General features: G+C 56.7%; 1 protein-coding gene and 1 long non-coding RNA gene across 2 annotated transcripts; both read right to left on the reverse strand.

The window, feature by feature from the left end:
• Positions 1-1,290: 1,290 nt before the first annotated feature.
• GDI2 (GDP dissociation inhibitor 2) lies at positions 1,291-12,971 on the reverse strand. Its single transcript, XM_051775464.1, has 10 exons — positions 12,839-12,971; positions 12,161-12,260; positions 11,754-11,888; positions 10,475-10,673; positions 8,445-8,576; positions 5,165-5,264; positions 4,293-4,464; positions 3,119-3,263; positions 2,430-2,484; positions 1,291-2,345 (listed from the first exon to the last, which is right to left on the reverse strand). Exons 1-10 carry the CDS (start codon positions 12,923-12,925, stop codon positions 2,190-2,192), a joined length of 1,281 nt encoding a protein of 426 aa, XP_051631424.1. The 5' UTR covers positions 12,926-12,971; the 3' UTR covers positions 1,291-2,189.
• Positions 12,972-16,484: 3,513 nt separating this feature from the next.
• On the reverse strand, positions 16,485-17,456 carry LOC127464986 (uncharacterized). Its single transcript, XR_007901789.1, has 3 exons — positions 17,252-17,456; positions 16,689-17,126; positions 16,485-16,647 (listed from the first exon to the last, which is right to left on the reverse strand). It is a non-coding gene; the product is annotated as an uncharacterized LOC127464986 (long non-coding RNA).
• Positions 17,457-21,507: the final 4,051 nt, after the last annotated feature.

Genomic DNA, 21,507 nt, shown 5'->3' on the forward strand with positions numbered 1-21,507 from the left:
TTTTTACTTGAAGGAAGGTCGGGAAGGACAATTAACCCCCCTCCCCACGGGGTAGTTCCTGTGCCCTGCCCTCCTACACTACATTTCAGCTCACCCCCCGTTGCCTCACGGTACCATTTCCCTGCTGGGACTCCATCCCGGCACATTCCAGCACCTGGAATTCCTGTAAATAACCGGGATATAGGAACGAAATAAAAGCTCTTATTTATGGGGGCCGGGATGGAGACGCAGGGCCGGTGTTTGTCCTCTTCTATTTTGGGGTTTTTTTAAATGAGAGCGTTGCAGTTGTCCTTCTGTTGGGGACGGATTTGTAAAGAGTTTGAATAATAAAACCTCAAAACAAAGGAAGTTTGTTCTGTGTTAGCTCCAACCTGGAGGCTCCCACGGGAAGGGGAGAGGGAACAACACGGTGGAGGCTCCTGGATGATCGATCCCATCCGGCTTCCCAGGAATAACGAGGCTACAGCAGAGAGGGATAATGGGATCATTTAAGGGAAGGTTTGTTTTCCACCTGCTCTGGGCCTTGGCTTTGGGAAGACTCGGCTCTGGGCACTGACCCAGCTCCAGGGAGGAAGCACAAGGCCCGGGAGAGCAGAAAACGGGAAGGTGGTTCCTGGAACTGCCGCCCCGGGAAGGGGAAGTGCCAAAAGCCCCGGCAGGGAGGGGGAAGGGGCAGGTTTGGCTCAGCTTTGTGCCTGCGGTGGGGTCAGGAGTCCCAGTTCCTCCTCAGCAGCAGCCTGGGAGCGGAGCAGCACCGGCCGGAGGGTGTTCCAAGGTATTTCCTCCTTTTTCCTGGCACTTGGCAGCGCTGTGTCCAAACACAAGCCCTGCTCCTCACTGTCCAGCTGTGCCCAACAGCTGGATGGTCCAGACCCCCAGATCCCAGCCAGGGATCCCTAAGGAGCATCTCTTACCCAGGGAGAGCCCTGGAGAGAGCAGAAATTAGTTATTGCTGCTTCCAGCAAGTGCCATTCCCGGATGTGGCTGCAGGGAACAGGCAGGATTGTGCCATGGACAGCCCAGGCAGGACTGTGCCATGGACAGCCCAGGCAGGATTGTGCCATGGACAGCCCAGGCAGGATTGTGCCATGGACAGCCCGAGCCACATCCTGGTGCTGCCACATCTCCCCGGAGCAGCACAGCCTGGGAATCCCAACCAGGGACCCCTGAGACCGTTTTCCAGCAGGGAATGCCGTGTCCCCGCTCCCTGGCAGGCCGAGATCCCTCGGGATCTCTCCCAGAGGTGCTGCTGGTAGAAGTGAAGCGAATCAGAGACTGGGAGCCCAGGACTGGTTTCCAGAATTTGGCTTTACTTCGCAGTACAGAAATCATTTGGAGCCTGGAGGAGCCCCGGGAAGCACCGGCTCCGTCCTTGCCGGTACCGCGGCGCCGTTTTGGTCCATCCGAGGAGCCCCCAGGGACACAAAATACTCCCAACATCTTTGCCTGCTCTGCAATTTTTGTTCTCTCAATTTTATTAAGATTAAAACACAAAGGAGCCTCAGGCACAGCTGTGTCCCAACCCCTGTAAACAGGTTTAGAAGCTGAAGTGGAGGTTAAAGTTCTGTGCCCAGAACGAAGCCAACGTTTGCTGCTACAATAGATGTGGGCTTTGTCCATGATAACAACTTTGCCACGAGAGTTAAGGTCGATGGGAGGGACTTTTTTAGGGATGCTGTCCACAATGAGGGAGTGCTTGGGGTCTATGTTCCTCGACACCGGGTCTGAGTGACGTTCACAGTCACATCTACGAGCTCACCAGAAGCACGGGGGGGAGAGGGAGGGTGGGTGGGTGGAGGATGTTTTTACAAATGATTAAAAAGACAAGGTAAGACACAGCTGTCAATGAGTTGTTATTTCTCAAATCTGCACCAACGTCTACTCTGCAAAAATAATAATAATCATCATCATCATCATCATCATCCTAAGCTCACTTCTGCCTTTCTCTTTAGGGGGTTAGTCAGGGGGGGTCGGGGGGTTGCCAGATTCTGGACAGCAGCCCTACTAGAATGGAATAATTAACACATGATATCCAAAAAGGGAACATTACCAGTGCAGTAACTCTTCAATCTCTCAGAGATGGGATTACAAAAGCAGGCCTTACAATATTGAATTTCGTACAGTGTTCATTAAGTTCCTTATATATTCATATTAGCCCATTTAATTTCTCCTAATTAGAGGCTCTCTCATTACTGCTGCTCCTCCTCCCCGTAGATGTCGTTCTTCTTGCGCTTCATCTCCTCGAAGTCGAACTCTGAGCCCATCATCCTCTTGTAGATGTCCTTGATGTCGTCACACGTCGTCTCGAAGTGGGTGGTGGCGTCGTAGGTGCGGGAGATGAAGATCTGTGGGGACAGGGGAGGGTTCAGGGCCGAGCTCAGGCCCAGAGCTCGGGCCCAGCCCCGAGGCCGAGCTCGGCGAGCACTCACCTGGCTCTCGGTGCCCAGGTCGGTGGGAGCGAACAGGTCGCTGATGCTGACGAACCTGCGGGAGGAGAAGGGTTGGGAACACAAGGGTTGGGAACGGAAGGGTGGGAATGGCAATGGTGACCCCCACCTTCACCCCGGGGCTGAGAGCCCAGGAGGGGAGCAGGGAGTGAGTGCTGTGTCCAGCTCTGGGCCCTGAGCTCAGGAAGGCCCTGGAGGGGCTGGAGCAGGGGCAGAGAAGAGCAGCCAGGCTGGGGAAGGGACTGGAGCACAAGTGCTGGGAGGAGAGGCTGAGGGAGCTGGGGGGGCTCAGCCTGGAGAGGAGGAGGCTCAGGGGAGACCTCCTCACTCTCTGCAACTCCCTGCCAGGAGGGGGGAGCCGGGGGGGTTGGGCTCTTTTCCCAGGCAACCATCAGCAAGACAAGAGGGCTGGGTCTCAAGTTGTGCCAGGGGAGGTTTAGGTTGGATATCAGGAAGAATTTCTTTGCAGAGAGGGTGCTCAGCCATTGGAATGGGCTGCCCAGGGAAGTGGGGGATTCTCCATCCCTGGAGGTGTTTAAGGACAGACTGGATGTGGCATCAGTGCCATGGGCTGGGAACCACGGCGGGGTTGGATCAAGGGTTGGGCTGGATGATCTCAGAGGTCCCTTCCAACCCAGCTGATTCTGTGATTCTGGGATTCTCTGACTCACTTCTGCTCGATGGGCTCCAGCAGGTCCAGGGCTGGCTTGATCTCCTTCTCTGGCTCGGGGGTCTCCACGGTGGTGCTGGCGATGGCGATGTACTTGCCCTGCGCCGCCACGTTGTGGGCAGAGGAGATCATGCACACGTAGATGTCTGCGGGACGTGGCACACGCCAGGATCAGCAGCAGGGACAGCAAACCCTCCTCCAGCCCCAGCCTCTGCCCACCCAGTACCTCCTGGGGCAGGCCAGCCTTGGCCCACGGCCCTGGGTGCTCTCAGTGCCCCGGCTGAGGGGCCTGGGCGTGAGGGAGGGCTCCAAAACTCAGCTCACTGGGGCTCTGATGGCTCCTGAAACCCAGCAGGGTCCCCACCCCACTGTTCAAGGGGGAGGAAGCATCTCCCCTCCTTGGCACCTCCACAGCTCTGGGGTGGGGGTTCAACTCCCCTCAGCCCCTCCACACCTCTAGGGTTGGGTTTAACCCCCCTCAGCCCCTTCCACAGATCCAGGCTGGGGTTTAACTCCCCTCAGCCCCTTCCACAGCTCTGGTTGGGTTTAACTCCCCTCAGCCCCTTCCACAGCTCTGGTTGGGTTTAACTCCCCTCAGCCCCTTCCACAGCTCTGGTTGGGTTTAACTCCCCTCAGCCCCTTCCACAGCTCTGGTTGGGTTTAACTCCCCTCAGCCCCTTCCACACCTCCAGGGTGGGTTTAACTCCCCTCAGCCCCTTCCACACCTCCAGGGTTCAGTTAAACTCCCCTCGGCCCCTTCCACACCTCCAGGGTTGGGTTTAACCCCCCTCAGCCCTTCCACAGCTCTGGTTGGGTTTAACTCCCCTCAGCCCCTTCCACACCTCCAGGGTGGGGTTTTAACAGCCCTTCCAGCCCCGTGTTTCTTTTCCACTTGGTCAAACCCCCCCTTAGACCGAAACCTCTTCCACACCCTCTGCTCCAACACCAGCCCTCGCCCTCCCAGAGCACCTCACCCTCCTCACCCACTTCTCCCGGGCCGGGGCACTTCCCTCCCGCAGGTTCCTCCCGTGGTTTTCCCACCACAGGCTTCTCCCACCTCCCCCATCCTTGCTCAGAACCGAAGCCCAGCCTTGCCAGGGCCGGAAAACCCCTGGGCGAGGACAGCAGTGCCCGTTTTCCCGCGTGGCTCCCCCTGCCCAGAGCTGCCCCCGCACCTGATTTCCGGTTGACCTGGTTCTGTGGAATGATGATCTGGCAGGAGTTGGCGTCGTTGGTGTTCTTGATGGGGTGGCTCAGGATGCAGATGACCCGGATCACCTGGCCCACCTTGGTCACGCGGTCCGACACGTAGCTGGGGTCGCAGATGAGCTGTTTGCAGCGAGCCACCTGGGACAGGGGGGGACACGGGACACCAGGACACCTCACAACTCCCTTTTCCAGGAATTGTTTAACAGCTGACCCACCTGGAGCCCCCAGGCCACCCACACTCGGTCACATCGCTCCGTGGTGTGGGTTGTCACCTCCACTCCCACATTTCCACCCCGAGGGGACACGTCACCAAGAGCTCAGCTGCCCCTCAAGCACCTGCTTCAGCCAGGAGCACATGGAGAGCTTCCCACATTTCCACCCCGAGGGGACATGTCACCAAGAGCTCAGCTGCCCCCCCGAGCTCCTGCTCCGGTCAGGAGCACATGGAGAACTTCCAAGAATTCCCATTTTTGTGTCTCCAGGTGGGGAAGCAGCTGCAGGAAGGCCACGTGCCAGCTGTTGAAGGGCAGGGCTGGGTGTCCAGGTTAGACACAGGAACATGGAATAAACCCCTTCCTGATTTACTCAGTTATTCAAGGACAATCCCGCCAGGGCATGGATACTCCATCCCAAGCCTTGGAAAGGGGCTCTTGGATGGATCCTCCTCATGGGGACACCAACGTGCCTCGAGTGAGCTGGAGAACAGCACCAGCCCAGCAGGTTTGGCCCTTGGGAAAATGGGGTTTCTACTGCAACTGTTCAATCTATGGCCAAAAGGCTCAGTGTTTAGGGGAAACATGGAGGGTAGGGAGTAAGGAATGAATCCAAGGCACTGTACCTCCCCTTCAGACTTCACCCCGACCACTTTGCCGTTCTCGATCACGATCTCCTCGATGGGCTTGTTGAGCATGTAGGTGCCTCCATAGATAGCGCTGAGCCTGCAGGGGGAAACTTCCACAGCTCCAGGCTGGGTTTAACCCCCCTCAGCCCCTTCCACACCTCCAGGGTTGGGTTTAACTCCCCTCAGCCCCTTCCACAGCTCCAGGGTGGGGTTTAACTCCCCTCAGCCCCTTCCACACCTCCAGGGTGGGGTTTAACTCCCCTCAGCCCCTTCCACAGCTAAAGAGTGGGGTTTAACTCCCCTCAGCCCCTTCCACACCTCCAGGGTTGGATTTAACTCCCCTCAGCCCCTTCCACACCTCCAGGGTTGGGTTTAACTCCCCTCAGCCCCTTCCACACCTCCAGGGTTGGGTTTAACTCTCCTCAGCCCCTTCCACAGCTCCAGGGTTGGGTTTAACTCCTCTCAGTCCCTTCCACACCTCCAGGGTTGGGTTTAACTCCCCTCAGCCCCTTCCACAACACCAGGGTTCAGTTAAACTCCCCTCAGCCCTTCCAGAACACCAGGGTTCAGTTAAACTCCCCTCAGCCCTTCCAGACCTCCAGGCTGGGGTTTAACTCCCCTCAGCCCTTCCACAGTTCCAGGGTTGGGTTTAACTCCCCTCAGTCCCTTCCACACCTCCAGGGTGGGGTTTAACTCCCCTTGGCCCCTTCCACAGTTAAAGAGTGGGGTTTAACTCCCCTCAGCCCCTTCCACAGCTCCAGGGTTGGGTTTAACTCCTCTCAGTCCCTTCTACACCTCCAGGGTTGGGTTTAACTCTCCTCAGGCCCTTCCACAGTTAAAGAGTGGGGTTTAACTCCCCTCAGCCCCTTCCACAGTTAAAGAGTGGGGTTTAACTCCCCTCAGTCCCTTCCACACCTCCAGGGTTGGGTTAAACTCCCCTCAGCCCCTTCCACAGCTCCAGGCTGGGTTTAACCCCCCTCAGCCCCTTACACACCTCCAGGGTGGGGCTTAACTCCCCTCAGCCCTTTCCACACCTCCAGGGTTGGGTTTAACTCCCCTCAGCCCCTTCCACAACACCAGGGTTGGGTTTAACTCCCCTCAGCCCTTCCACACTTAAAGAGTGGGGTTTAACTCCCCTCAGCCCCTTCCACAGCTCTGGTTGAGCTTTAACTCCCCTCAGTCCCTTCCTCACCTCCAGGGTGGGGTTTAACTCCCCTCAGCCCCTTCCACACCTCCAGGGTGGGGTTTAACTCCCCTCAGCCCCTTCCACACCTCCAGGGTGGGGTTTAACTCCCCTCAGCCCCTTCCACACCTCCAGGGTGGGGTTTAACTCCCCTCAGCCCCTTCCACAGCTCTGGTTGAGTTTTAACTCCCCTCAGCCCCTTCCACAGCTCCAGAGTGGGGTTTAACTCCCCTCAGTCCCTTCCACAGCTCTGGTTGAGCTTTAACTCCCCTCAGTCCCTTCCACACCTCCAGGGTGGGGCTGTGACCTGCTTCTGGATTAATCAAATGCTGGGAGCAACACCTTGGAATTTACACTCTGAATATTGGAGTACAAAGGCCCAGAAATTTCCAGGCACAGCTACTGAGTGTCAGGAGTTCCTGGTTTTCAATGCCTTGAATTCCTTCAATGGATTTGAGTTCTGAGTGTCCAGGGCCTTCTCCCTGAATTCCTGATAAGAAGTCTGAGGTTGGCAAGGTACAAACAGCTGTAACTTCACATCTCACCACAAGCACAACCTCCTGTTCCTGTGCCAACCTAACTTCAGATTTCTGCACAAACCCAACTTCTTCTTTCTGTACAGCTGTAAATCTGTATTTTTGTACCAGCAACAGACCCTCCAAACCTCTGACTACTTTGAGAAACCCCAGCCAGGGGTCACTTAATGCTCCCAAGGCATCCTTTATTTTATTTTCAAGTGAGATTTTGACCTACATGTGAAAAATAAATAATTTTGGCAGTTGAGGCACAGCATTTTTTACTGATGATTCTTTTGAAATATTCAACACTGACTGTGCTGTTTCTATTTTTTCTTTTTTCCTCCCTGAGTTTGGCTAGCAAAGCTGTGAAAAGATCCTTCAAAAAATGAAACCTCACAAGGAATTTAGACACATTTATGCATCTTTTTGCTCTAGAGAAGCCCTGCACAGACCTCCTGGACGGGCTGGATGATGCAAACCCACATCTCCCACCACCAGAAACCAGCCCAGGAGGAAGGAACCTCACAGGGAGGATTAGTTCTGGACTAAGGCAGTGCGAGAACCATTAATGACCTGAGTGTTTTGATGCTCTGGAAGCTCCAGGACTGGCTCCCCACGTCACAGAATCCCAGAATCAGCCGGGCTGGAAGGGATCTCTGAGATCCTCCAGCCCAACCCTTGATCCAACCTCGCCGTGGTTCCCAGCCCATGGCACTGATGCCACATCCAGTCTGTCCTTAAACACCTCCAGGGATGGAGAATCCCCCACTTCCCTGGGCAGCCCATTCCAATGGCTGAGCACCCTCTCTGCAAAGAAATTCTTCCTGATGTCCAACCTAAACCTCCCCTGGCACAACTTGAGACCGAGCCCTCTTGTCTTGCTGATGGTTGCCTGGGAAAAGAGCCCGACCCCCCCCGGCTCCCCCCTCCTGGCAGGGAGTTGCAGAGAGTGAGGAGGTCTCCCCTGAGCCTCCTCCTCTCCAGGCTGAGCCCCCCCAGCTCCCTCAGCCTCTCCTCCCAGCACTTGGGCTCCAGTCCCTTCCCCAGCCTGGCTGTTCTTCTCTGCCCCTGCTCCAGCCCCTCCAGGGCCTTCCTGAGCTCAGGGCCCAGAGCTGGACACAGCACTCCAGGGGTGGCCTCCCCAGCGCCCAGCCCAGGGGCACAAGCCCTGCCCTGCTCCTGCTGCCACACTCTTCCTCAGCCAGCCCAGCAGCCCTTGGCCCTCTTGCCCCCCTGGCCACCCTCGGGCTCCTCTTCAGCTCCCTGCCCAGCCCAACTCCCAGCTCCCTTCCTGCCTGGCTGCTCTCCAGCCCCTCTGGCCCAGCCTGCAGCTGCAGGGGCTTCTTGTGGCCCAAGGGCAGGACCCGGCCCTTGGCCTTGGGGAACCTCAGCCCCTTGCAATCAGCCCATGGATCCAGCCTGGCCAGGGCCCTCTGCAGAGCCCTCCTGCCTTCCAGCACATCAACACTCCCCCAGCTTGGGGTCACCTGGAATGTGCTGGTGACAACCCCCTCCCAGCCTCTCCCTGCACACACAGGATCCCGAGGGCAGACCGGGATCCAGGGCTGGCTCTCACCTGGCGAATCCCTGGGGCAGCTCTCCGAGCCCGTACAGGGGGTACAGGTAGGGGCTCTTCCCGTACCGGGCCAGGGACTCGCTGTACAGCTTGATCCTGTTGATGGTCTCCTGGCAGGGCTGGTCCAAGTAGCTGTGGAGCACAGGGACATCCCTCAGGGTGCTTCCCAAGCCAGCGTTTCCAGCGGGATACACCCCTGGAGCGCTTCCCCCCCGGGAGGTTTCCTTCCCCACCCTCTGGCTGCTGCTCCCGGAGTTCCCTTTGGGAGCTGCTGGGGGTCACGGGGTTTGTCAGGACGGAGATGATTCGTTAACCCCGGGAACGCTCAAAGGTTCAACGGCTGCCCCGAATCCCAGGGCTGGGACTGGAATCCCGGGATTTGGGGTGGGAGTGACTCTGATCCCACGATTTGGGGTGGAAGTGATTCCAAGCCCAGAATTTGGGGTGGAAGAGACTCCAGTCTCGGGATTTGGGGTGACTCTGATCCCAGGATTCAGGGTGGAAATGACTCCGATCCCATTATTTGGAGTGGGAGTGACCCCAATCCCGGGATTCGGGGCGAGAGTGACTCCCATCCCGGGATTCTGGGCAGGAGTGACTCTGATGCCAGGATTCAGGGCAGGAGTGACTCCAATCCCAGGATTCAGGGTAGGAGTGACTCTGATGCCAGGATTCAGGGTAGGAGTGACTCTGATGCCAGGATTCAGGGCAGGAGTGACTCCAATCCCAGGATTCAGGGTAGGAGTGACTCCAATCCCAGGATTCAGGGTAGGGAGTGACTCCAATCCCAGGATTCAGGGTAGGAGTGACTCCAATCCCAGGATTCAGGGTAGGGAGTGACTCCAATCCCAGGATTCAGGGTAGGGAGTGACTCCAATCCCAGGATTTGGGGCGGGAGTGACTCCGATCCCAGGATTTGGGGCGGGAGTGACTCCAATCCCAGGATTCGGGGCAGGAGTGATTCTGACGCTGGGATCTGGGTGGGAGTGACTCCGATCCCGGGATTCGGGGCGGGAGTGACTCCAATCCCAGGATTCGGGGCGGGAGTGACTCTGATCCTGGGATTCAGGGTGGGAGTGACTCCAATCCTGGGATTCGGGGCGGGAGTGACACCAATCCCATGATTCGGGGTGGGAGTGACTTCGATCCCGGGATTCAGGGCGGGAGTGACTCCGACGCTGGGATTCGGGGTGGGAGTGACTCCAATCCCAGGATTCGGGGCGGGAGTGACTCCGATCCTGGGATTCGGGGCGGGAGTGACTCCGATCCCGGGATTCGGGGCGGGAGTGACTCCGATCCCGGGATTCGGGGCGGGAGTGACTCCGATCCCGGGATTCGGGGCGGGAGTGACTCCAATCCCAGGATTCGGGGTGGGAGTGACTCCAATCCCGGGATTCGGGGCGGGAGTGACTCCGACGCTGGGATCTGGGCAGGAGTGACTCTGATCCTGGGATTTGGGGCGGGAGTGACTCTGATCCCAGGATTCAGGGCGGGAGTGACTCCAATCCCGGGATTCAGGGCGGGAGTGGCTCCGATCCTGGGATTCAGGGCGGGAGTGACTCCAATCCCAGGATTCGGGGCGGGAGTGACTCCAATCCCAGGATTCGGGGCAGGAGTGACTCCGACGCTGGGATCTGGGTGGGAGTGACTCCGATGCTGGGATTCGGGGCGGGAGTGACTCCAATCCCAGGATTCAGGGCGGGAGTGACTCCAATCCCAGGATTCGGGGTGGGAGTGACTCCGATCCTTGGATTCAGGGCGGGAGTGGCTCCGATCCCAGGATTCAGGGCGGGAGTGACTCCAATCCCATGATTCAGGGCGGGAGTGACTCCGATCCCAGGATTCAGGGCGGGAGTGACTCCAATCCCAGGATTCGGGGTGGGAGTGACTCCGATCCTGGGATTCAGGGCGGAAGTGGCTCCGATCCCAGGATTCAGGGCGGGAGTGGCTCCGATCCCAGGATTCAGGGCGGGAGTGACTCCGATCCCAGGATTCAGGGCGGGAGTGGCTCCGCCGCCGGGCTCACTCACTCGTCAGTCCTGTAGAGCGCGAGGGCGTGGCCGGTGAAGTCGATGACGTCCTGGCCCAGGTCGAACTTCTTGTACACGTCCCTCATGGTGGTTTTCTTGGGGTCGACGCCCTCGAAGGTCTTGGGGTCGTTCTCGTCGAAGTTGGCCACGTACACCAGGAACTTCCGGAACCGGCGCTTCTCAAACAGCCCCATTAAGCCTGAAAACCAGGGGTTTGCTCAGGACTCTTGGAGACACCACGGGGCCTTTCCGTGGCCACACGGGGGGGAAGAACCACTGAGGGTTTCACACACGGAATCATGGAATGGTTTGGGTTGAAGGGACCTTAAAGCCCAGCCAGTTCCGACCCCAGGGACACCTCCCACTGGCCCAGGTTGCTCCAACCTGGCCTTGGACACTTCCAGGGATCCAGGGGCAGCCACAGCTTCTCTGGGAAATCCATTCCAGTCCTTCCCCACCCTCCCAGCCAGGAATTCCTTCCCAATATCCCATCTAACTCTCCCTGAGCTTAAGCCCATCCCCCTTGTCCCATCACTTCCAACCTCAAACACGACACTGGACAGGGCAATTTATAATTTTTCCACAAACTGGGAGGCAAGACTGGACTTGCTGGAGCAGGAGGGCAGAGGCAGCACCCCCTGCTCCTGCCAGGATGAGTCTCTTGGGAGACCAAACAGGAATATCTGCCATGGACAAGGCTCAGACCTCCAGACCCGGAGCCTTGACTGCAGGAGTCACTTTATCACGAGGCTTTTTAGAGGTGCCACTGAACACACCCCACACCTGGAGCTCCTGGAATGCCCTCCACCAGCTCCTAAGGGATTTCCTGAGCCACTGTGAACGAGCAGCGGTTTTATTGGAAGAGGGGTGAAATTTAAGCAGGCAGCAATTAAGGTTTGAGTTGTAATTAGTCGCTCTAATTTGCCTGGGACGTTCTTCCACACGCACAATTCCAACAAGGATCCAACCTTAAGTCTTTATGGCAGAGCTGGGAGCACAAAACCCCAGAGGTAAAAACCTCTTATTCCACCAGATTCTCACCAGAGGGGCCACCAGAACAGGCAGCTCCGTTGGGAAGCTCCAAGAAAAACTGTCACTCAAGGCTCAGGAAGCCCAAGGCTACCACTCCCAAGTGGTGTTTAAAGTCAGAGAGGTGCAGGAGAACCCTGAGGATGCTCCTTAAAACATGAGGAGCACCAAGAACATCCCAAGATGTGGGGTTTGCCTCTATTTAGGGACAGGAGCCCCAGGAGGACAGGAAGAAGGTGCAGCTACTCACTGGATGCCAGAGCTTCTGCCTCGGTGGAGGGGACTTTGTAGATCTTCCCCCCCTTGTAGACGAAGCTGCCCTCGATCACCTTGAAGTCCAAGTAACGAGTCACTTCTGTGTAGAGCAGCATCTTCACCAACTGACCTGCAGGAGGGTTTGGCACAGGTCAGACAGCTGGGCTGGAGCCAGAGCTGCTCCCAGGGCAGCCCTTCCAAACCCTTCCACGTTCAGCTCCCGCAGCACACCAGAGGTGAGCCGGGACTAGAGCGACCAGGCCTTGCCTGGGATCTCTCTAACCCTGAGCCTGAGTCTGGCACCACACAAGACATCCATGCCCTGGTGCCTCAGGGATGAGATTCCAGCAAAAAGGGGTTGGGTTTTGGCAAAGGGACATCTGGGAGCCCAGGATCACTCACCGTTAGCCATCAGGAATTTCGGAATGAGGTCCACGTTCCAGTCTCTTCCCCGCCCCATGGATTCTGGTGGAGTCCCCGGGAGATTAAACCTTTTGTAGAGCTTTGGAGAGAGAGAGAGAGAGAACACAGAACTTATTGTAGCTCCCTGGGTGTCACTTCTCCCACACATGGACACACTTTCCACCCCCATGGCTCTCAGCCGAACACAAGCCCTTCAGAGCTGGTTTTTGGCCGGAGTTTCAGCTCCAGTTTGACTCCTGATGCAGCACACAAACACATCCAGGAAGCTGGGACAGTGAGAACCAGGCAGAGTTATTCTGCTCTTCCAGTCTTTCTTCCTCCAAGGCTTAAAGTTTGGGAATTTAAAACCTGAGGAAGCGAAATACTGTGTAATGTGAGGTATCTCAGTCAATATTTACAGTTTAGTTGGGGTTTTAACACCCTGCTGTTGGGCATTACAGGTCTGGAGTGCTCCACACTGGAATTCCAGCTGGGAATTACAGAAAACAAGCGCTGCCTACAACCACAAACACACACACTGGTGTCTCCCCTGTATTAACACCATAAAACATCCTCGACCCAAGGAAACCCTGAAGAGCTAATTACATGGGAATTCACCCCTGGGATAACTGGGAATAAAGCCCCTTTTCCAGCAGCAGGTGCCAGCTCCACACTTACATCTTCCAGGGGTGTAATGGATGCACTTTCCCCTCCATAGTAGGAGTTACGATCCATGTGAAGGACCTTCTTCCCGTTCACGGACATGATCCCGGAGAGGATGCATTCCTGCAGAAAGGAAGGGATGCAAGGGATGTGTTAGTGCACTGGAGCCTCCTCCTTCCCAGTTTTCCTAAGGAAGAGCACATTCAGGCAGCTGACTGCGTGCAGGGAAACAAACACTCTGGAATTCAGACACCCCTTGGAAGCAGATCAGCCCCTGGCCGGGTCTGTGTGCCCCGGGCAAGCCAACCAAGGGGTTAAAACTACACAGCCACCACCTCCACTGAGGACATTCCTGGGAATTTCATGCATTTAGGGCAGATTTGGAAAACCTCTCCTCCTAAGCCACCACCTGCCAACTTAAGGACGAGGCAGCAGGAGCATGGAATCTTACTTGGACTTCTCCTCAAAACCTCAACCATTAATATTTGCCACGCTGGGACACGTGGGAGAACCAACAGCTTCTCTTTATCTATTTATAAAGAATAAATGAAGGCATTTGGCAGGTTTATCACCTCAGCAGAGGCCTTGCTATCCCTGCTCTGCATCCAGAGATTCCTTGGAGCAGCTGATCAGCTGCTGGGTCTGAGACTCAGCACAGAGCACACACACACACAAGCTGCAACCTGCAGAACCAGCTGAGGCCTGGCTAAATCCCCACCAAACACGGCTCTGGCATTCAAAGCCAAAGAGCTTAAGGAAAACTTGAATGTCTGCGTGCTTAGGACAGCTTAGCAGGGAGGTTTTACTGATCTTGCTCTGCCTCAGCTCCCCCCAAGAGCTGAACCATGTGTGCAGCTGAGCTCTTGCTCACCATCAACAAGGCCTAACTGGGAGGTCCCGGTCACATCTCACACCACGGGTGGGTCAGCCTGGGCTACCGGAATGTTCCCTGCCAGGAAAGGGGTGGGACTGGATGGGCTTCAAGGTCCCTTCCAACCCCAACCATTCCATGATTCTGCATTCACCATTCAGCCTGTAAAACCCCCCATCCATCTGCTGGGGGATGCCACCACTCCCAGGAGTGGGGAAGATGTTCTCTCACAGCTTGGCCCTCCTGGCAGAGATCCGTGTCTCCCTGAGATCCCTCACGTTCCCTCCACGAGCACCTTTCCCAGGACTCTCCTCCTGTGTCTTTCCCCCCCCAACTGGGTTTCAGGAGCTTTATTTCCACCACAGCAACCCTGGCCAAGGCAGGTGTCGCTCGGTCACACGAGGCAAACCACAAACACCAGAAGTCTCCCGCCGCGTCTTGTTTACCCGCTGCGTAAATCCCAACTCCAGGCAACCCTCGGTGTAAAGGAAGCTGTAAAATCATCTACAACTTCCCCAACCCCTCCCAGGGCAGCTTTGAGGGGGGGTTATTTGGTTCTGAAGGCGTGGGGGGCGGTTGGCAGGGATGGCTGGCACGAGGGTTTGCTGTCCTGGCGCTTCCAGGTGGCCACGGGCAAACCTTCTCTTGCTGGGACAGCAAGGCACTGCTGGCCAGTCTGTCACCCACCAGGGTGCCACCCTCATCCAGCCAAGGAGCTGAGGACAAAGCTGGAGCTGCCCAGTGCACGGCAAGGACACTCCACAGTGAATCCCTGGATGGCAAACACGGTGCCCACACGGCTCTGTGATCACCAGCTGGGTCGAGAAGAGCTGGCCACAAAACCTCTTCCCAGCACCTTCCACACAAGTCCTACAAGGCTCCTCCTGTTTTCCCACACAGGCTGGAGCAAGCAGAGAGCCCCAGACCCTCTGCTAAGACACTCCTCAAGGCCTCCAAGGGCGAGGAACCGCCGGAGCGAGGGTGGCTGCGGGGTGTCAGCTCTGCTGTCACTGGTTAACCACCTCTGCCAGCTCCTCCCAGCCCTGGCCTCGGGCTCCCTGCTCCACCCTGGAACGTCCCACCAGCTCTGCCAGATGGTGGCACAGGGCTCCGAGAGTGTCCACGCTGGAAGCCAACCAGGATTTCACACCAAATGAGTCTCAAAGGCAGGAATTAAACCACAGCAGAAGTTCCAGTGGCTGCTCTTGCTGTCAGCTGATTTCCTGCCTCCATTTAACTTCAAAGCAGCCCTCGCTCCATCTTCCCAGGGATGCACACAGCCAGCCTGTATCCCTTCCCCAGGTTGGATTTAGGTACCAGCAGGAGATATAAGAGCCCTTAAGTACCTCCTCCATCTTCTTTCCTACCCATTAAACACCCCTACAGGCACTGAGGTGGAGATATCCCGCTCCTATTTCATCCAAGGCTCGTTAAACACGTCCCTTCCATCACCCAGCACCCGGCCCCGGAGCGCTGGAATCCCACCCGGGCCTCTCACGAGCCATAAAACACAAGGGGTGCACAATGGATTCATCCTCCCAGCTCAGCAGTTCCTCTGGAGCTCTCCCTGGCCGCTGGAACCGCTGGATCTGTGTCCTGGTGTGGTTTGGGTGAGGAAAACAAACGGCCTGGGCTGACGTGGGAAGGGCTGGGAAGGGTTTCAAGTAAAAAAGGGGAAGCGTCAGAGTTCAAATCTGGAGGGTTTTGGCTGAGTATAAATATCAGTGTCAAGCAAACAGGAAGGCAGAGCAGCTGCTGGGAGTAGCACCAGGGCAGGGCAGGGAGAGCCCCGGGTATCCAGAGGGATGGATGGAATATGGTCTCCATGCAAAGGGACTGTAATCCAGAGCTCCACCAGGTCAGGTTCCGACAGCTCCCGGGAGCTCGCTGTGTCCCAGCCAATGGCAGAGCGAGTCCTGGCGTCTGCAGCACCACCCTGGCTGCTGAGATGGCTGGAGAGCACAGCACCAGGGAGAAAGGGGCACTGGGAATGTGGAGAGGGCACAAATCCACGGGAAAAAACAACAGGAGCGACTCGAAGGTACCGGTGCTTCCAGGCTGGTTTAAGAGCATCGGCTCTTCCCTCGTGAGCAGGGACCGGTTGTGAATAGCCCTTCTGCAGGCAGGAGCCTTGAGGAATGGAGGGAGGCGAGGAGCTTTCCATGGATTTCCTCCAAGTAGGGCGGCAGTTCAGGGAGGCTCAGACAGAGCGAGGGAAACCCGAGCCAGCGCTGCTCCGTCTGAGGGCGGGACGGGCACGGTCCCTCCGGCTCCCACAGCGGGCTCTGCCACCACCGGGGCTCTTCCTTCGAAAGGCAGGGCCGGGCTGGGCCAGCACGTCACGGAATTTGGGGTTGGGAGGGACCTCTGGAGGTCCTCTGGTCCAGGTGACACAGGAACTCGTCCGGTGGGTGCCCACCCGTCACACGTTGGCGACATCCGCCGTGTCGGATTCCAGCACGATCCAGAGCTCTGCTCCTCCTACGACTGCCAAACAACCCCTCACTGCACCTGGACAAACCCCATAGCTCATCCTACAAACTGCCAAACAACCCCTCACTGCACCTGGACAAACCCCATAGCTCATCCTACAAACTGCCAAACAACCCCTCACTGCACCTGGACAAACCCCATAGCTCATCCTACAAACTGCCAAACAACCCCTCACTGCACCTGGACAAACCCCATAGCTCATCCTACAAACTGCCAAAGCACCCCTCACTGCACCTGGACAATCAATCCCCTCAGCTCATCCTACAAACCCCTCACTCCACCTGGACAATCCCGAGCTCATCCTACAAACCCCTCACTGCACCTGGACAACCCCCATAGCTCATCCTACAAACTGCCAAACAACCCCTCACTGCACCTGGACAAACCCAAGCTCATCCTACAACCCCTTCATTGCACCTGGACAATCCCCTCAGCTCATCCTACAAACCCCTCACTCCACCTGGACAATCCCGAGCTCATCCTACAAACCCCTCACTGCACCTGGACAACCCCCATAGCTCATCCTACAAACTGCCAAAGCACCCCTCACTGCACCAGGAGAATCCCCTCAGCTCATCCTACAAACTGCCAAACAACCCCTCACTGCACCAGGAGAATCCCCTCAGCTCATCCTACAAACCCCTCACTGCCCCTTGAAAATCCTGAGCTCATCCTACAAACCCCTCACTGCATCAGGAGAATCCTAAGCTCACCCTACAACCCCCTCCCTGCCCCTGGAAAATCCTGAGCTCATCCTACAAATCCCTCACTGCACCTGAAGAATCCTGAGCTCATCCTACAAACCCCTCACTGCCCCTGGACAACCCCAGGCTCATCTTACAAACCCTTCACTGCCCCTGGACAACCCCAAGCTCATCCTACAAACCCCTCACTGCACCAGGAGAATCCTAAGCTCATCCTACAAACCCCTCACTGCCCCTGGACAACCCCAAGCTCATCCTACAAACCCTTCACTGCACCTGGACAATCCCTGAGCTCATCCTACAAACCCCTCACTGCTCCTGGACGATCCCTGAGCTCATCCTACAAACCCCTCACTGCACCAGGAGAATCCCCTCAGCTTATCCTACAAACCCCTCACTGCCCCTGGACAACCCCAAGCTCATCCTACAAACCCTTCACTGCACCTGGACAATCCCTGAGCTCATCCTACAAACCCCTCACTGCACCTGGACAATCCTGAGTTCATCCTACAAACCCCTCACTGCACCAGGAGAATCCTGAGCTCATCCTACAAACTGCTAAAGCAACTCCACCTGCACCTGGACAATCCCAAGCTCTGCTCATCCTACAAACTGCCAAAGCAGCCCCTCACTGCACCTGGAGAATCCCCTCAGCTCATCCTACAAACCCCTCACTGCCCCTGGACAATCCCTGAGCTACCAGAGGATGGTGAGTCCCCGCTTGGTCCTCGCAGTCACTTGGAGGTGCTTTATTTCCACAAGGACTAAATACATCCCGACCCAGAGTGTGGTTCCTCTGCTCCCCCAGAAAGTGAATGTGCACCCCTGTGATGGATTTAAATAGCTTTAAGGCAGGGAGGCAGCTGGCAGGTAAGAAGCTTAGTTCAGCCTGCAAAGAGTGAAACCCCAGCAGGAATGCAGCGTTCACCTGCTGGGGCTGAACAGGATGGGTTGATTATCCCCAGAATTCAGGGAAAATAATCCATGGGGGAGAAGCACAGAGGGCAGAGAACAAACACCCCATCATGGGGCACAACACAACTCCCAAATACCCCAGGGAAGAATTACCAGGCCACTTCCAGACCTCCAGACCAGAGAGGTGCAAATTAAGGTGATCTGAAAAACCAAGTGTGAAAACCCAAACCCGAGGAGTTCTCCAGCCTGGGATCCCCGTGCCAGATTCAAACCTGCTTGTGCAGCAGGTCTGCAGGAAGATGATCCCTAATCCACAATGCCCAACACACATGACAAGCCTAATCAAGGGCCTTAAAGCTATTAAGACTCCAGCACCTTGGAGGAGCCATTCCCACCAGGAATGAGCCAGCTCTGGAGCAGGAAACACCTGCCCCCAGCACACAGGGGCTCAGGAGGAGTTAATCCCACCTCGTGGAAGTCAGAGGCTGTTGTATCAGCAGTAATTCAGGACTAAAAATGCACCAGGATTATTCCCCCCCCGGGGGGCTCAGACACATCTCCAGGAGCTTGGCACTGCGAGGGGGTCTCTCATTAGCACGCAGAAGGGAAAAGCTGAAGTAGCTGGAGCGCCGGTAATCCCGGTCCTAAAGCTGCCTTAGTCCCTCCCTGCTTCTTGAGGAAGAGATTAACACCTGAAATATTCCTGTTGCACTTCCAGATCATTCCCACGTGCGCTCACGCAGGGGCGGCCCCGCAGACCCAACCAGAACCACCAGGGCAATGGGGGGGTTTGTGCTCCCCTACAAAGGCCCCAACGATTCCTTTTCCCCCTTTAAACCAGCACCTGAACTCTCACTTGGGAAAGGGAAAGGAAATCCCCTCCGGAGCAGCAGCAGAGGCACAACCTCAGGGCTACAACAGCGGCCTGGTGGGGCTCCAGGACCTGAGTCTGCTCTGGGAACATCACCAGAACTTCCCTGACAGCTCAAGGCTCTTTGGAAAAGGAAAGAAACGACTGGAAGTGTTTCCACTTCCTTCTCCTTGGGAAACCTGACCAGGTTGCTGGGGGAGCAACCTTCAGGCTTCCAGCTGCCTCATGTGCCTGTGGAGGAGTCCTGCAGCCCACCCAGCCTGACCCAGCTCCGCTCCGACACCACCTGCCAGCCACAGTGGATGAGCCAACACCGGGAATTTTAGGATGGGGAACATCCTGGCTGCACCAGGACCTCTGCTTTCCATTCTTTTTCCACAGCAGCCGCTCCAGAGCAGATGAAGTCCATCCTAATTAGTATTTCAGAGGGAAGGCCGGCACATCAGAAGGAAAATCAGGCGCCCCTGCACGTTCCCAGGCTCTGGAGTTTGGTCAGCACACCTCAAAATAAGGCCATAATTTATTCCTTTTAACTCAACTGCTGCTCATTAGCAGGAGCTTGTCTTAAAAGTGATTGCACAAGGGGCCTTTTGTCAAATTTACACTGGAATTTGTCAGTTTGAGATTAAGCCCCCCGTGTTCACCAACCTGATGCCCCGCTCGCTCTAAAGCATAAATTACCATTTTAATGGAGCTCGGGTCTATTGGAGGCCCCTCCACTGGAAGCTCATTACAATTCACCTCCCCAAAAGTCCCTTTCCCTGCTTTGCTGAGCCAGGGACAGGTTTTTAGGGCAGACTCCAGCTTTCCCTATCAAAGGGAAGGAGCTTCTTCCTCCTAAGCCTTCCAAAGGAAGAGCCTTGGGAGGGAGGAATGAAAGCAACCAGGAAAGTTGGGTCTCCCCCAGGGCTCCCACACTTTGCAGGTCTCCTTTGTGCCACATCCCAGGTTTGTTCCCGTTCTTCCCAACCCCAAAAGAGGGGGATGAGGAGAACCCAGCTGTGCCCTGTGCCAGCAGCCCCATCAATCCCAAAACGACGGGAGGAAAACTCGTGGCTTCCAATTTAATCCCCACCCCGAGGGGGGAAGTGGGGGAAACCCCCCAGACATCCCTTTGTCCGGGCACCTTTCCTGGCTCAAAGCCGGGAACAAAAGCAGGAAAGGCCGTTTCACAGCGAGGAAAACCTTCTTCTCCACTACATCGGCTTCTCTTCCCCCCCCTCTCCTCAAACAATGCCTCGTGTTTGTAACCTGCGATCCGCCCTCCCGCGGCATCTCCCGGGGCTCCAGGGACGCAGGAAGCGGGAGGATCCTCCGGCAGAGCTCGGGAGCAGCGGCACTGCCATGTTTTTTCTCCCTGCGGCGCGGGCTGCATCCTCCACAATAGGACAAAGCCCCTCCACGGCTCATCCCCCTCCCCGCGCCGCGCCCCCGTCAGCTGTCAGCTCTCCTCAGGGAGCACCGCGATGAAGCAGGAAAAAGGGTTGTGTTTTTTTTTTTTGGGGAGGGGAGGGGGGGATAAGGGAAATTTGACAGGCTCGCCAGCCTCTCCCATCCCCCTCCTGCTGCAGTCAGGGCTGGATGGAGCCGAAGGCTGCAAAGGCGGAGCGGGAACGGGGATGGAGAGGGGGGGATCACCGCGGCTGCCTCCACCCTGCACGGACCTGCAGCCACGGCGCGTTTAGGGGGGGTAGGAAGGATGCGTGAAGGGGAAAAAAAATCGGATAATAACGTAAAACATAAAGGAAAGGCGATAAATCCCCGTCGGCGTTTTATTGTCCGAGTCCTCCCACCCCCCCCCGCCCCCCGCACTCCCTCCGCAAAACAACCGCATTTCCTGGGGCCCCCCGGGAGCTGGGGGGGATCCAGGTGGATTGGGATCGGGAAAGGGGGGGATCCAAACACGAGGGTGTGTTATGATCACGTAAAAACCCCACCTGGGGGGTCAGTGAGGGATGGGGGAGGAGAATCCAGGGTGGATTGAAGCTGGGGGGTGCTGTGGGAATTAATGATGGGGGAAAGGATCCAGGGGGTCCTGGGAGGGGGTCCCACACACCAGAGCCCCGGGATAATACTGAGGATGGAGGGGGAGGAACCCAGACAGGGCTGGAATGAGGGGAAAGGATCCAGGGTGGGATTGAAGGTGAGGGTGCTGGGGGAATTAATGATGGGGGAAAGGATCCAGGGGGTCCTGGGAGGGGGTCACACACCCCCAGATAATATTGGGGATGGAGGGGGAGGAACCCAGAAAAGGTTGGAATGAGAAGGAAGGATCCAGGGTGGGATTGAAGGTGGGAGAATTAATGATGGGGGAAAGGATGCAGGGGGTCCTAGGGGGTCACACACCCCCAGGTAATATGGGGGATGGAGGGGGGGGAAGGAACACAGGGTTGGAATGGAAGGGAAGGATCCAGGGTGGGATTGACAGTGGGAGGTGCTGTGGAAATTAGTGATGGGGGAAAGGATGCAGGGGGTGCCAGGGGGGGTCACACATCCCCAGATAATATTGGGGATGGTGGGGGAGGAACCCAGACGGGGTTGGAATAAGGAGGAAGGATCCAGGCTGGGATTGAAGGTGAGGGGTGCTGGGAGAATTAATGATGGGGGAAAGGATCCAGGGGGTCCTGGGAGGGGGTCACACATCTCCAGATAATATGGAGGATGGTTGGGGAGGAACCCAGAAAGGGTTGAAATGAGGAGGAAGGATCCAGGGTGGGATTGAAGGTGGGAGGTGCTGTGGGAATTAATGATGGAGGAAAGGACCCAGAAGGTCCTGGGGGGTCACACACCCCCAGGTAATATTGGGGATGGGAGGAGGAAGGAACATGGG

The sequence above is a fragment of the Manacus candei genome, unplaced genomic scaffold, assembly GCF_025592945.1.
Source record: "Manacus candei isolate 608988 ecotype Guabito, Panama unplaced genomic scaffold, ASM2559294v1 h1tg000299l, whole genome shotgun sequence".
In the NCBI taxonomy this organism is placed as follows: domain Eukaryota; kingdom Metazoa; phylum Chordata; class Aves; order Passeriformes; family Pipridae; genus Manacus; species Manacus candei.